The 16,408-nt window shown below is 36.8% G+C and overlaps 1 protein-coding gene across 2 annotated transcripts; it reads left to right on the top strand.

Moving 5' to 3' along the window:
- The first annotated feature begins 907 nt into the window (after positions 1-907).
- LOC137736873 (histone-lysine N-methyltransferase ATX2) lies at positions 908-15,893 on the top strand. Of its 2 annotated transcripts, none has more exons than XM_088682380.1 (25): positions 908-1,776; positions 1,890-1,941; positions 2,064-2,138; positions 2,270-2,489; positions 3,343-3,466; positions 3,583-3,687; positions 4,275-4,480; positions 6,178-6,270; positions 6,400-6,497; positions 7,530-7,706; positions 8,312-8,455; positions 8,695-8,742; positions 8,926-9,043; positions 9,126-9,191; positions 9,270-9,331; positions 9,551-9,607; positions 10,266-10,334; positions 10,510-10,708; positions 11,917-12,192; positions 12,732-12,793; positions 12,865-12,942; positions 13,765-13,860; positions 14,664-14,767; positions 14,843-14,990; positions 15,437-15,893. In XM_088682380.1, exons 1-24 carry the CDS (start codon positions 1,181-1,183, stop codon positions 14,982-14,984), a joined length of 3,267 nt encoding a protein of 1,088 aa, XP_088538506.1. In that variant the 5' UTR covers positions 908-1,180; the 3' UTR covers positions 14,985-14,990; positions 15,437-15,893. The 2 variants fall into 2 exon arrangements, with proteins under 2 accessions (XP_088538506.1, XP_088538507.1); XM_088682381.1 differs by having other exon boundaries at positions 941-1,776; positions 1,890-1,952.
- Positions 15,894-16,408: the final 515 nt, after the last annotated feature.

Below are 16,408 nucleotides of genomic sequence, written 5' to 3'. Positions count from 1 at the left end.
CAAAACACACAGCCGCCGTCACCCTAGTCGATCGTCCTTTCCCAGTCGCCATGCCGCCATCATCACCCTGCCACCGTCACCCCAGTGCCGTCAGCAAGCCCACAAATCCCCAATTTTAAAGGTTAGGGTTTTTGAAATTCTGAAAAGTTAGGGATTTGATTTTTTGATTTTTTGTAAACTGGTGTGAACTGTGGAGCATTCTGGGATAAGGCTGGGTGAGATATAAATCTGGAGCAGTGGACTAGGGAAGCTTTTCTGGAGTAGGAAATAAATCTGGGCAATAAGCTTTTCTGGGGAAAGCAGAAAACAGAGAGGAGGGAGGAGGCTAAAGGCTCAAGGGGATAGGATAAGGATACCAATTTAATGTGGGTTTGATGTTGGAATGTGGGACCCGAGTCAGGACTTGTTTGTTTTTTTTTTTTTTTTGGTCAAAGAGTCGGGACTTGTTTGGAAAGTTGTCCAATGAGGGAGAGGAGATGAAACTGACAAATGAGGTTGCCTATTTAATGGAAAATGGGATATAGGTCTTTTCGTTTCAGATTTATAGTAAGGTTTCCAATTTTAAACGAATTTGGATGATATTACCTTTGAATAATGAATTTAGATGATATTATCTTTTGAATGACTATGAATTTGAATGATAAAATTGAGAATGGATGTTTATTTTACATAGTATTATTTTTTACACAATTATATGTATAATATATAAATCATATATATAAAATAAAAATTTAATCCTATAAGGTTTCGCCTCACGCCTCACGCCTCACGCCTTACGCCTAGGCTGGGCTTCACCTCCGACGCCTCGCCCACGCCTCGCGCTTTTAATACATTGGTTGGAACACATATTTTATCAATATATCAAATTGCCATTTAAGCTATTAAATTTGACATCTGCTTTGGATGCTGTTATAAATTTATCCAAAGGATTCCGTACATCATTTTAACACGAGTTTCAGTAGTTAGTTCCATCTCTCTGAATCTCTCTCCTCTTACTGCAGGCGGGAAACTGATAGTTGGGAGCAAAACCCTCCCTCCCAAAAACCGCTGAGATACCTGTCAGATCCCTCTCTCTTCTTTCCTAAAATCCCCAACCCTAATCCACCCAAACCCACAAACCCCCCAGAGAGATTTAGAGAGAGAGCAAAAGCGAGAAAGCCCCCCTCTTTGCTCTCTCTCCATGGCAGTTCCCCTCAAGCACCAAAACGACGACGCCTCAACCGACATCCACGCCTCCACGCCCCTCCGCTACCTATCTCTGAACCACGTCTATTCCGCCACCTCTCCTTGCGTCAGCGCCAGCGGGTCCTCCAACGTCATGTCCAAGAAGGTCAAAGCTCGCAAGCTCGACGACTTCGACGATGGCGAAGCCGGCGATCAGAATCTTCAGAAGCCCTCTCCCAAACCCTCATTTGTCAATGTCTACTCCCGCCGGGCCAAGCGGCCTCGTCATTGCTCCTCCTTCTTCGATGCTTTGCGTGCCCGGAATGAGCCGCCGGCGGTGAAGATTGAGGCGGTTGATGATGTCGATGGTGAATTCGAGAGGATTTCGGAGACCAAGAAGAAGAGAAACATCGGCTTTAACGAGTTACTCAAATTGGGGGTTGATTCTAGTGTTCTGTCTAATTTGGAGGGTCCTCGGTTGAGGGATTCTCGTAGCAATCCGAAACTCGATGGCAGTAAAAAAGGAGAGAAATTGGGCCTCAAGAAGCGGAATTCTTCTTCTAACTGTGAGAAAATTCTTTCGGATTCGCCTTCTGTGAAGAAATGGATCGGGTATGTGTTAGTTTAGGGTTCCAATTATTTATCTTTTTGTTATTTGGTCGAAAGGGTTTCTCTTATATGTTTGAATGATTATTGGGAGACTGTTAAGGGTTGATTTTCAACAGGTTGAGTTTCAAAGATGTCGATCCCAAAACTTTTATTGGATTAGAATGCAAGGCAAGCTCTCTGTAAGCTCTTTTTGACAATTGTTATAGTTTTGATCTTTATTTGAGTATGTGAGGAGCATAGCATTGCTGTGCTTGTCGCAAAATTCTGAACGTTTGCTTTGTTGAGTACAGGTCTATTGGCCATTGGATGCTGATTGGTATTCGGGTCGCATTGTGGGTTACAACTCTGACACTAATAGACATCATGTATTGCTCTATCATATTCGTCCCATCTGATTTTGTTTAATCATTTTTATGTTCAGAGCGCCTGAGACAATTTGTGAAACTTAAGGCATGAAAACTTGTTGGAGCCATAATTTATGGATTTTGCAATGTAGGTTGAATATGAAGATGCTGATGAGGAGGATTTGCTTCTATCAAGCGAGAGAATCAAGTTTTATATCTCTCGAGAAGAAATGGAAAGTTTGAGTTTGAGTTGCAGTCCAAAGAGTACAAACAGTGATGTCTATGATTATAATGAAATGGTTGTGTTGGCTGCGAGTTTGGATGACTGCCAAGAACTAGAGCCTGGGGATATCGTATGGGCCAAGCTTACTGGTGTGTGATTATCTACTCTTTTGATTTTGTTCTAACTTGTTATTATATTTCTTATGGCTTGAGTGAGAGGATGGTCATATATGATAACAAATCACAAGGTAATCCCTTTGCATTGGAAAAAAAAAATTGTTTCTTGGGCCTTTCAGGCACACATATCAGATGGTTTGTCCTAGATGAATCAGAGGCTCCTCTGTAGATAGTAGGTACCAGTTTTTTCTTAAGAGTATGTTTTCTAATTTCCAATTAATGTAAGGTTTAGTGGACGAAAACAGGAGTTAAGTGACCTTTGGCCCGACTGAACATGGTCTATGTTTGTTTATGGTTTAGGAGCAGCATTGGGGCTCTGATTGTGTTAGGCCTGAGTGGTTCCTTGCCTTCTGATGTTAACCACTGTAGAGTTAATGTTAATTATCCCTGCGTTTTCTTAATATATATTTGTTTTTGTGGATAAGAACACAAACTTTTATTGAAAAGAAAGAAAGGAAAGAGTCAACTGTGTTCATCAAAATCAGAATCCTGAAATAAATATCATATCGCATTGATTGAACTCAAAACTAGGTTGGAATTGTTAACAGTGAAGTATCCAATTATCTGCATAATCTAATTTCTATTGCTTTGTTTTTGAGTGAAAGCATAAAACTATGGCTATTAGATCATTTCGTCTTCCCTGACTGTTGTCTGATTTAATATAAAGACAATAGGTTTTTTGAATCATAGATACAAATATTCAGTTACATGTGTTGTGAGTTTCTTCCACTGTTATGCATCTATTTTTTATTCCTTTGAGCTCACACCAACTGATGATTTCAATTATTGGATTTCACACAAGCTTCTATCAACTGCTGTAGTGCAGGTTATGCTATGTGGCCAGCAGTTGTGGTGGATGAATCCCTTATTGGTGATCGTAAAGGCTTAAGCAAAACTTTGGGAGGAATATCAGTTCCAGTGCAGTTTTTTGGTACCCATGACTTTGCAAGGTAATTCTTTGACATCTAAGGAACTTTTATCTATATTTTGTGCACTTAATTGCATATTATACCTGAATTTTCCATTTTTAACGTGACATCATTTTTTACTGTTGTTATCTATACAGGATTAAAGTGAAACAAGCAATCTCATTTCTCAAAGGACTTCTTTCTTCATTCCATTTGAAGTGCAAGAAGCCTGGATTCATGAAAAGCTTGGAAGAAGCAAAAATGTAATCTTATGTAATTTTTACAATACCTTTTAATTTCTTCATGGTGCTAAACTCGTAAATTTAATCAATTTATAGTCATGCAATTGTTCTCATTTGTTAATATAACCTGCTTAAAATGTTCTCATTTGTTAATCACGCGTCCATCGCAAATTGGGCATCTTGAGATTATTGTAGTTTTGACCCTATCTGTACACGCTTTGATACGTTGTGCAAGTATATAATGACCTAATAGGCTAGGAGGCAAGTTTTGATGAGACTGTGTGTACTCACTCTAATTAATATTTATGCACAAAACAATTATGTGTTTGAAACATTATTATGCATGCTTTTAGACTTGGAGTCTATGAGATTTAAATGAGTAATTTTTTAATATTTGCATCCATCACCCTACATAGCTTTAAGTAGTAATGACTGCATTGAGTTTTTTTCTTATATTTATGTAATTTCTTGTGTTTGTAGTTTGTACCCATTCAAATTATCCCAATCATTTGTATGATACAGGGTTTAACCTGATTAAATTTCTTTCTCAGTGCAGTATGAAGACCTTTTAGTTATTGCATAACTGGGTAATCTTTTGTTTTCATCAGGTATCTCAATGAACAAAAGCTTCCAAGAAGAATGCTACGGCTGCAAAACGGAATTAACATTGATGAATGTGAAAGTATAAGTGGAGAGGATGAAGTGAGTGCAGATTCTGATGAAGGATGTTTTGATGATGCAGGGATTCCGAGGACACTGGATTACCTTGGAACTTCTCCATTTGTGATCGGAGATTTGCAGATAATAAACCTAGGTAATTCTTTATACTCTTGTACTTCTTTGTTGACATTATATAATATAATCTGGATGGTTCCCATGCATTGTCCACATTTTGATGTTATAATTGTTGAACGCATTTTGATTCTTCAAAGCTAGATTTTCTGAATCCCAACTGTGTGAGGAACCGCTACTAGTTTTGTAGCCAAATTTGTACCTTCCCCCCATCAAGGGGAGGGAAGGTATTGGGTTTAATCCATGCTGAGCCCTGGGGGGAGGGGGATTGGGAGAGGGAATGTTATTTTCCATTTTGTAGGCTCCACTTCTTGAGGAAAACAATGTATGAGAAAAGGTTGCCCCATCCTGATTGCCAACATTTTTTTTCTTTTCTGTTTTTAGTATTTAATTGATTTAGAGATGTTCAGACAAGAAATTATGGATTAATTTCAATAGTTTCTATAAAATTATTCTTTAAGATCTGGTAGTTCATAGAAATTATTTAATAACTGGTAGTTTATTAATTATTGACTTCTGTATAAAGAATTATATCCAATTAACTTCTGGTATTTTATTAATTATGACATTGTTAACTTCTGTATATAGAATTATAAAATATTAAACCTTTTTTGTCCTGATTTGAATTTATCCTCGAGTGAAGGATAAAGAATGTTATGGGTAGGAAATTTAGTAGAGAGGAATGAAGTTTTGGTTGGAAAGTGGCTGTTGGGGATTCAAAGCAGAATTGACTTCCCTTTGGTGTGATGTAATGGATGGGCTCCAGAGATTGTGGCTAGAGGCTCTAGTTAGTGTCCATGGACAGATATTTCTAAGGCGTTTCTGTCTTTTGCATCACCCTGCAGTTTTGGGAATAGGGTTGGGGTGGTCTTATTCTTTATCCTCATCTCTATAGATTTTCATTGATATTTTGTAAGGTGTAAATTTGTCTTTGTTTCCTCTTAGTTGGGATCTTGGGTTTCTAAGATATCTTAATGAACATGAATGAGAGTGCTCCAGTCTTGACTGTCAGACCTTGAAACGGTCTTGCTGGTCCTAAATAGAGTTGATAAGAGAATTTGGAGGCTTGAGTCATCAGGGAATTTTCGTGCAAGTCCGTTTCCAGGTACCTTTTGGATATCTTACTCTACCTAATTTCATTCCCTCCCTTGTCATATGGAAAACTGAAGTATCTACTAATGTATGGGTGTTGGCTTGGCTAATCACTCTCGGGAAAAGTAATAATTGTACATGGTCTTAAGAAGGCGTCCTTCATTCTATTTCTCCCTACTGGTGTGTCATGTGTAGGAAGGATGCTGAAAGGTTGGATCATCTGCTAGTGATGTCAAATTATTCTTTGATTGAAATAATAGAGAATAGGAGTGTTTCAAGGACGTTTCCATTGAGGAGCTGGGTTGTTTATAGGGTGGAGTTTGTTTTAGTCTTCTTTGCGGTAATCTACCGTATCAAAGCCTAGAGAGTTATCTTCTTCTTTTTTCTGTTATTTGTTCTGTTTGAAGAGCAGGTGTTCTGTAATATACAGGCTTCTCAGTTGTGGACTCCACTTTTCTTGTACCTTTTATATCTTAATAAAGGTTTCTGTTTCCTATGTATAAGAAATAAATATTTCCAGTTGGTTCTTGAGACTTCCATTCTACTCAGCACCATCTATAAGAAAGTATATCCAGTTGGTTCTTGAGGCTTCCATTCTACTCACCACCATATGGAATTTTCTTGCAGGAAAGATTGTCAGAGACTCGGAATGTTTTCAGGATGAGAAATACATTTGGCCTGAAGGTTATACTGCCTTGAGGAAATTTACTTCAATTACAGGTGGGACTCTCTCTTTTATATAGGCAGCTTTTCATACTAAAGTTATTCTTTTTATTTATGTTAAGGCCAATGTTATTGCAGTGATATTAGTCTTGTAACAATCTCGCTTCTGATAAGTTTTTGGATCAGATCCAAGTGTACTTGCCTTATATAAGATGGAGGTGTTGAGAGATACCGAATCAAATATTCGACCTCTCTTCAAAGTGACAATTGATACAGGAGAGCAGGTTAGGCTTTCTCCAGTTACAATTTTGAGTGCATTTGATGGTATGTGATTGTCTCTTTGAGTTCCTTCACCAGGTTATCAGTTTGTACCTCAATAATTTACTTGTATTCTTATTGTTTCATATGTTATTAATCACTTTTGATATCTCAGACGTCTGAGTAAGACTCGATTGCATGTATAATATATGCTGCGTATAGGTCTAGCTCAGAGCAACAACTTTACCGGAGTTGATGACTCGTGTGCCATCTGGTAATCCCATTTTAGCAGAGACAGATTGTTGGGTAGTATTTGGGATTGGAAATTTGCACCCATGGATTACCACTGTTTCCCTTGAAGATTTTTCATTTGTGCTTTTTATTCTCCTCCGCACTTTCTTATAGGCCTAGCTCAGAGTAACAACTTTACCAGATAGGTTGATGACTCTGAATTCGAAATTGTTGCTTCTTGCCTTCTTGTCTTCCAAAAAGGCTCAGTTCCTGGATCACTTTGATACTGAATATTGGATCTTACATTTCTCAAAATCTAAAATCAATTTAGGTGGTTAGTGTCCGTGTACTTCTTTTCCCGATGTGTAATTATTTGTGTATAGCTTCACCACCTGTTAAGCTGTACTTATACCTCTTACTTCCACGGGGGTTTTTTTGCTGATAATCTTCTTGAATTATATAGTAAATGCACTTATGTTTTATTCGTAATGTATATAGGCATCTGATCAACAGTTAAGTAACTTATCATTGCTTAGTTTAAACTTAATCCCCTAAATATGGTCTACAATTACAATCCAGAATACATATTTATTTACAATTCAGAATACATATCCACTTGCAATGACAGCAGTGTATGCTCTCTTTCTAATTATGGTGCACTGCCTAGGTAGTACGTAATAAAAGGACGTTGTCTTGTTATATGTTTCATCTTCTATTTTGTGATTCCTTAGTTGAGTACAGGAGTATGTTGCACAAAAAAGTATCTGGAATGAATATCTGCCGATGTTGTTGTGTTATTTATTTTCCTTTCCGCTCATCTCTTCCAGTTCAAAGGATCTACACCATCAGCTTGCTGGAATAAAATATACAAAAGGATAAGGAAAGCACAAAACACTTCATTTGATGGCTCTAATGGCAATGCTGAAGGCAGATTGGAAGGGACCTATAAATCTGGTTCTCATATGTTTGGTTTCTCTATACCAGAAGTTGCTAAACTTATTCAGGTATGTAAGCTGAGTTGTGCATTAGCACTACTAAGTTTCTACTACCGTTATATTTGTGAATAAAATGTGATCCTTTTATTTTTCATTTTTTTCTTGGGCTTTGATGCCTATTTTTATTTATTTGTTCCGTCAAGATCAAGTATTTATTTTATTTTTGTAATAACGATTGTTATAACTTTTAATTTTTAAGCATGTTCAACTGTTTAGTACTGCACCTCTCTAATGAGTAGTATCAAAGTAAGGATTGGGAATCTGGGCGAACTACTGTACTCTTGGGTTGGATATAGATTAAATGCCATGTCAACCGTGAAGATATATTATAAATTGTATATGCATGTGTTTGCTTGTATATATGCATTTGTGCGCACACATGTAATTTCAGATCAATATTCTTCTTTATTATATCATTTTTACAATATACTTATCTGTTGAAAATGTGGAATCTTTTCTGTTGCTTAGTTAATGGTTCTTGACTAGTAGTTGTTTTGGATACATGTTGTAAATTGTTGAATCCCATTCCATTTTAAGATGCTACACAGCTTTTTCTGCTTCTGCCCTTATTCCTTGATTTCTAGGCCTAATATAAACATTTGGGGTTTTGGCAGAGGTTATCAAAATCCAGGCTTTCTTCAAAATTACCCAAGTGCAAGTTAGCCTCTAGGAGATATCGAGATGTTCCTGTTGGTTACAGACCTGTTCGTGTGGATTGGAAGGACCTTGATAAATGCAGTGTTTGCCACATGGATGAGGTAATCTCCAAAAGCTTTTCCACATCATTTTATAACTGACATTCTTTTTTCTGCTGTTCTGCATAATAGTTGTCTGTTGGTTTGCTGTATTTATTTTATCTTGTTTCTTTACTTTAAAAGATTTACTACATATCTATTGTTTCTCTGTCTTTTCCGCTAGTTGCTGTGTTTTATTTTTAAGTGGGAGTTCGTTTAAACTCTTTTCCCTATTGGTTTGCTAATTGGTGTTTTGTTTATAGGAGTATGAAAACAACCTGTTCCTGCAGTGTGACAAATGCAGAATGATGGTAAGGGTCTTTTGGTAGTGGGGATCTCAGTACTGTTAATGGTGGTTAAACTATGAAATTCAAGATAGATTTTGTCATATTCAACCAAATTTCTTTTTCAAGGCTATTTGAAATGCTTCATTCCTACTTTGTCGTGTGTTTGCTGGTCGGTTCCTTTTTTTCATCAGTAGTAATGTTTTGCAGGTCCATGCAAGATGCTATGGAGAATTGGAACCTGTTGGTGGGGTACTATGGTTATGCAACTTATGTCGGCCTGGGGCTCCTGAACCTCTACCACCTTGCTGCCTTTGTCCTGTAATAGGTACTTATAATTCATTAAATCTTTGAACTTTGTGACGCCATGGATTTCACATCATTAAATTATTGAATTGATTTTCGTCCAGGGGGTGCAATGAAGCCTACAACTGACGGGCGCTGGGCTCATCTAGCTTGTGCCATATGGATACCAGGTTCATGAAAATGCAGTTTCCATTTTTGTTCATTGAATGTGTATTTATTTTTCTGTTAATGGTCTGAAAATGTTTCAGAAACCTGCCTATCTGATGTTAAGAGAATGGAGCCAATTGATGGGCTTAGCAGAATCAATAAGGTATTTCCTTGTTCACATTATATGTTTCCACACCACTATGGCTGCCTCCTTTTGTTCGCCCCTCCCCCATTTTCTTTGACGTGTGTCACCTTTTTTATGTTCATCTTGTGAGGATTTGTATGGCAGTGGTCTCATATACTTTTGATCGTTCGGGATCAAAATGGCAAAAAACCACTGTCAAGATATTCCCGCCTCCACTAATCTTCTGTTTTGTAACAGGACCGTTGGAAGCTATTATGTAGTATCTGTGGCGTTTCGTATGGAGCCTGCATTCAAGTAAGTTCATTTATATTCCTATAACAGTAAACTGCTGGTCAATTTGTTGAATTTATAACATGTATCGTGATGTCAAACTGGCTGAATATTTTGTTGCAACCTGCAGGGAAGAAACACTTTGAATGTTTTTTCTTGTCTTTTTGGAAATTCACTGAATGAATGATTCATATTGAGGGATTTCTAGAATATTTTACTTATATTTTGGTCATCAATCTGCTTTATTTATTAAATTTTTGAAGAAAAAAGGGTACCTGGTCCAAGTGAAATAATAAACATAATAAATGCTCCGGAGTTGAGTATTTGTTAGAATTTTCTTATGCTAGTAAGCAATCTTCTTTATTCGGTGTTACATTTCTTGGAAAAAAGGGTTAGTCTGTCTTAGAGAAAAATATACTTTTAATCCATTTTAGAATATCATGTGTAAAGCTTAAATTTGTATTCTTTTTGTGCCATACATGATTGTAGCATCTATTTAGAAATTGGTTGGCTTTCATACGCCCTTTACTTATTTTCTATGTTATATCTACCTTCCTATATATATATATATATATATTATATTATATGCATCTTTGTATCTTCCCTGATTTATTTTTCCTTCTTAACTGTATAAAGTCAAAATTCATTGATAATAACCATCTGATTTTTTTGTCCCTTCCAGTGTTCAAACCATACCTGTTGTGCGGCATATCATCCACTTTGCGCTCGAGCCGCTGGTCTTTGTGTTGAGGTAGGTTTTTTTTTTTTTTTTTCTCATTTTTACTTGACATTATTGGTTTTTTGTTACTCTTATTTTTTTCAGTAATTTGCTGGATGCATTACTGAATTATTTCGATGGAATTTTTTCCTCAAGTGGTTCTTAATTTGTTCCTATTTATTTTTATTCTATTATTATTACTACGAAGCTTGAGGATGAGGACAGACTACATCTACTGTCTGTGGACGATGATGAAGTAGAGCAGTGCATTCGTCTTCTTTCCTTCTGCAAGAAGCATAGGCAGGCAACAAATGACCGTTCAGCTGCTGATAACCGTATTGGTCGAACCGGGCGCCAGTGCTCAGAATACATTCCACCAACAAATCCATCTGGATGTGCTCGTACGGGTATGTAAATGTATAATCAGTCTACTTTAGATGAAATTTGATAATCCTACTGCAAATTACCTCACAAGTTTGTTTACATTTCTGCGTCGCTTTTGGTACACTTGACAGATATGATGTTATAAATCATATTGTTTCTCCACTTTTTTTTTATTTTTTTTATTTTTTGTATTTTTTGGTTATGTACTGGTTCCAGTCCCCAGGTTATGAGAAGATTTGTCTTTCTTGAAGTATTGGCAGTTCTTGCACAGATGGTCATTGCAATATTGCGTCTTTTTAAGGAAAATTGTACTATGAAGCCATGAGCTGTGGTCATAATTGTTTATTTATTTTTTATTTCTACGATATAGTGTGTCATCCATATTTGAGGTTGCTACCCTTTATTTATTGAAAGAGTCAAAGTTGATTATGATTTAATCTGCTTGTTCGTGTTTTGCATCATGTTCCAAATGAACTTGACTCTATTGTCAGTATGACTTCCTACATATCTTACCATCCCTCATCATCTCTCACTCATTTACTCATTTGGCCTTTGCTGCCACCATCGCTTTATTTCTTTATTCCAGATCATACTGAAAGATGATTAAATGCTTTACGGGATCGATACTTAATTCCATATTTTCCACTGATCTTTTATGTAACTAGTCTTTATTAAACATCGAGTCCAGTGTCATATGCTGTAGGATAATAAACAATTGAGTGCATGTTTATCTGTCCTGTTTAATTAATGAGATTCGGTAGTGTTTGCGATCTTATTTTATGAATGCTCTTATAGTGTATGCACTATTGTTGTACCATATTTGGGCCTCATGATTTAGCCCATGGACTATGTAAAAGGGAAGGGAAACCCTTGTCCTATAAAAGGGATCCCTCACCCTCACTCTAGACTTTAGAGTAAAAACCCTAGCCTCTCTACTCTTTTAAAGGCAACAAGCAGCCTCTATTTACATTGTAACCCACATTTACACAGCCAAACTAGATCTACACCAACATGGATGTAGCCTCAACTCGGGGTAAACCCCGATATGTATCCTTGTGTTCTTATGCTTTTGTGTGATTTACAGTCGGATCTAAGTTGATCCAAAGTCCAACCGATTTTGTGCATAAACAACTATCATTGAATCATTGATTTAGATACTCAGTTTGTTGAATTTATTATTTTGAAATTCATTAATTTTTTGTTGCAATCTCTCAATCCAACCCCTGGGCAGAGCCATACAACTACTTTTGTAGAAGAGGGAGAAAAGAGCCTGAAGCCATAGCTGCTGCATCCTTAAAGCGTTTGTTTGTCGAGAACCAGCCTTATTTAGTTGGTGGTTACAGCCAACACCAATTGTCGAGTAATTCACAGCCTCCGAATGGCTCTAAGTTCTGCTCTAGCCTTCAGAGGCTGAAAGCCTCCCAGCTTGATGCTCCTAATGACATACTTTCTATGGCTGAGAAGTATAAATACATGAGGGACACCTTTCGAAAAAGACTAGCATTTGGTAAGATATAATTTTCTTTCATATGGTTATCCGAGATTTCATTGAAGAAACAGTTAAGAATGTTGTATGTAAATAACAGCTTCTCCTATTTATGTTCACATTGGTTATCTTCACCAATATCCCACCTGGTTCTTTAGATTTGTAATTTATTTTGGTAACAATATTGTGCTGCTAGTTTGAAGCTACTAGTAGATACCTAGGTCTTTCTAGGAGCACGTTGTAACACTTTGAGCTTATATAGTAAATGCATATATAATTTTAAAAATATCTCTCCAATTTAACTCATGTGGCTATTTGTAGACACTTGTTATTCTACTTATCAAACAGTTTCGTGACTGCTATTTTATATTTTCTTTTCTATTTTGAATAGAGAATGTGTATTCTTATATGTTGGTATTCCAAGTTTATTTCTTCGAGTATTTTTCCTGTCATACATATTTTCATGACCTTGGTCGTGTAGGACTGTCACATCATTTAGTGTTATATTTTACTTATTATTCTAAATTTGTCTTTCGGAACTTCTTTTCTTTTAACTACAGGAAAATCGGGAATTCATGGTTTTGGCATCTTTGCAAAGCACCCACATAGAGCAGGGGACATGGTAAAGTAATTTTCTTAGTATATTTTGAACCTGTAAAAGAATACTTTGAATACTGATCATATCTCTTGTAGGTGATTGAATACACAGGCGAACTTGTTAGACCTCCTGTAGCTGACAGGAGGGAGCACTTCATATATAATTCATTGGTGGTAAGTTATGTACTAAAGTCATTGCTGTGCTCATTGGAACTTAGGCTTTATTATTTTTGCATGCATTTTCTGTTGCATGACAAATCACGTCAGAATAGATATCAAAATTGTTCATGGATAATTACTATGCAATCTAGGCTAGATGGAAGTCAATGTTGCCGTCTTCCCTTGAGCGTGCAGGTCTCCAAGTGTAAACCAGTAAAAGTGTCAAACCAATGTGATCTGTAACCTGCAAGTGTAAACTATTAAAATGTCCAACCAATGTGAGCCGTAGTTGTAAGCGCTAGCTGTATTAATAGACTGATACTTTATTTAGGATTAGAACTTCCATAAACTCCCCAAGCTTTAGTGAAAGAGGTTTCTCGAGATTGAAGAATTCCTTTAGCCATGTAATTTTTAATTCTATTTGCATGGAAAAGCAGCTTGGCTAGGTGCATCCTCTCCTAAATTTAAGTCCACTAATCATGCGCTACTATTTTAGATTCCATCATGCTCAACAAAATTTTTAGGGGTTTGCACATAATTCCTAGGGTTGCATCCCAACTTTGGGGGTTTCCTCAAAATTGTTGAATTTTGTTATTGCCCACTTAAGCTATAGGAATGAATATTCATTAAAATCTAGCCCAAATTTATGGAGAATTGAAACAATCAGGCGTATCTATTATGGGTATGTTTGTTACTCGAGTTTTGGATTTTCTAGTATTTGTAAGGTTCTATAGTACTTCATATTTATCTCCCGTTTAGAAACTTTTACATTTGTTGATGCTTGAGTATGAAATGAGAAAGAAATGGCGCTCTAAAGCCTTACCTTTTCCCATGCAGGGGGCTGGGACTTATATGTTCCGGATTGATGATGAACGAGTCATTGATGCCACAAGAGCTGGAAGCATTGCTCACCTAATTAATCACTCTTGTGAAGTGCGTATTAGCCAACCCTTATCTGCTTATTTAGTTTTACTTTTGTGAAGTATTTGTCATCTTGAATTGTCTTTATACTGAACATAATCCAGTAGGAACTGAACTTCACAAGGATGTCCAGAATCAAACTCTCCCGTAAATACATGCCCATCCCCACCCCCACACTTAAAAATCTCCTACTTGTTTCGAAACTTAAAACCCATAAAAATATTGCCAGCACAGCACATCAACCTAGCAACAGGTCTCTTTTCCTCCCTCTAGAAACTTAGGTCACGTTTACTTATTTGGAATGGGAGAAGTCATGAATGAGAATCATACATGGTTGTTCAGGTATGGCATACCTACGTTCAACATGCACTTTTTCATTCATGATAAGTAGACATCCCTTTAGGCTTCTCACAAAGTAATGCATCACAAAGAGTCAAAATGTAGATTGATTTGATATCGTTTTCATTTAATAAACAATCTAAATGTGTAAACGTAAGAAATTATGGGAGAATGATGCCTCTCTTTGATACATAATGAGTTAATGAAAGAATTTAGTGATGAGAAGTTTTCCTTTTTGTATTGATTCTTTTGGAAACAAAAATTCATCAAGGGAGAGGTGTTTGTTCTCAAGTAACCTCGTATAACATTTGACACACGGGTTTGTTGCCATTTCAGGTGTGGAAATCATAAAATTTATATTTTTAAATTGTGTACACTTTTGCAATTACTAAGTTTAAATTGGATGGGTTCTGCACAAGCTTTTTATTTGTTTATTTAACTTTGTACTTACGCACCTTTACCTTTGTTGTGTGCAGCCAAATTGCTACTCAAGAGTCATTAGTGTTAATAATGATGAGCATATAATTATATTTGCAAAGAGAGACATTAAACGATGGGAAGAACTTACATATGATTATAGGTTATCCTCGATTCTTGTTGTATGCAATTTTTCTTTATTATTTCATTCCATGGGCTAACGTTCTTATTATCGCAGATTCTTTTCAATAGATGAACAACTGGCATGTTGTTGTGGTTTCCCTAGATGTCGGGGGGTGGTTAATGATGTTGAATCCAAAGAGCGAGCAAGCAAGCTTTGTGCCCCTCGCAGCGAGTTAATAGATTGGAGTGGAGAATGATACAAGGTAGGTGAATTGTAAGTGTGTTAACTAAGGTGAATAGTAAGATAGGTAACCAGTAGTGCACTTTCTAAAATATTGCACAAGTACATTATGAAATATAAGGTTCAGCACGGAAGGTGTCAGTCTCTTAGGTTCTTTTTGGTTAACTTAGGTTCCCACAACGGACCATTAATCAGGTAGGGAAGCCTGTTTAGTTTTGGGTTTCACACAATTTTGTTTTCAGGCATACCCGACCATGTGTAATAAAATTGGAAGTAGGGTTGCTGTAAAGTTAATAGAAGTTGTATTTCTTGGTACACAACTAAATAAACACAATAAGTTTCAATATTTTGGTATCTGCTCGCTCTTTCTTGTCTGTATTTATCTCTTCGCTGTCAATTATCATGACTGATTTGCATTGATAATTGTTTTCCTTGTGCTGATCGTTCCCTCAATTTTTGTTTGTGCAGAAATTGTCTTCTTGTAAAATGTGTTCAGTTGAGATCCGGAGGATGCAGATTTCTCCCAACAATCTGCTATACCTTTTTATCTCTCAAGGCAGATAGGGTTGTGGAGTCCCCCGTTCTCTTGTTTTTACTTGACAAAAAACCGTGCGATTCAGCTATCCGTTTTTCCTCAGGCTGATCCTCCTCTTGGTTCGCGCATGTAAATTTGAAGACGTCATTGAGAGATCCATAGCTGATGCAGTACAAGCTAACAAGGATACAAACGTAAACCCCAGAAGAACATTGTTTTGGAAATCTGAAGGGTGTAATTTGATTAATTCTTGAATGTGTATTACAACAGAAGCGGAAAGGCTTAATAAACTTACCCAGTCCTGGGGAAGTTCAGGGGTCTTAGGGAAATTGAAGTGGACATAAATTGGGCGGAAAACTAAAAGTTTGATTTTTATTACAAACTTTCAAACGCTGCTTGTGACATAAATTGGGCGGAAAACTAAAAGTTTGATTTTTATTACAAGCTTTCAAACGCTGCTTTGGGGTATAACTGATCTCGGATGGTTAAAATTTATTATGTCACGGCAAAGCAGTGAGCTTGCAACGGAAAGGTATTGTGCATCCGAAACGAAGTTCGAACGTCAAATCTACTCGACCATTTGTTTTATATTAGTACTTTCCACTTCTGAAGATTTCGACATCAGTTTGTGGTTGGGCAATACTACGGCGACTCAAGGCAGTACCAAACAATCGCCACAAAGTAATCTAGAAATGGCTCAAGAACTTGGTGCCTCGATCATAAGTTAGACTTAAGCTACTTCATGCAATCGAACCACTTTCCTAGAAAGCAGTTCGGCCATGTTTGATGCATCAGCGATCTACTTGCAATCAATGAAGTAAGCCATCTTGGAGAACCTGTCATCCAACAAAAACAGAATCCACACCTCATTGCGTACGAGGCAACCCGAGCACAAAGTCCATAGC

The sequence above is a fragment of the Pyrus communis genome, chromosome 13 (assembly GCF_041283825.1).
Source record: "Pyrus communis isolate YQ-2024b chromosome 13, ASM4128382v1, whole genome shotgun sequence".
Lineage (NCBI taxonomy): Eukaryota > Viridiplantae > Streptophyta > Magnoliopsida > Rosales > Rosaceae > Pyrus > Pyrus communis.
This window is presented reverse-complemented; position numbering and strand designations above follow the sequence as displayed.

Coding starts and splice junctions, on each gene's coding strand:
- LOC137736873 (XM_088682380.1), top strand. CDS start 1,181: ATGGCAGTTCCCCTCAAGCACCAAAACGACGACGCCTCAACCGACATC. Junction 9,332..9,550: donor GGCTTAGCAGAATCAATAAG/GTATTTCCTTGT, acceptor GTTTTGTAACAG/GACCGTTGGAAGCTATTATG. Junction 13,861..14,663: donor TAATTAATCACTCTTGTGAA/GTGCGTATTAGC, acceptor TGTTGTGTGCAG/CCAAATTGCTACTCAAGAGT.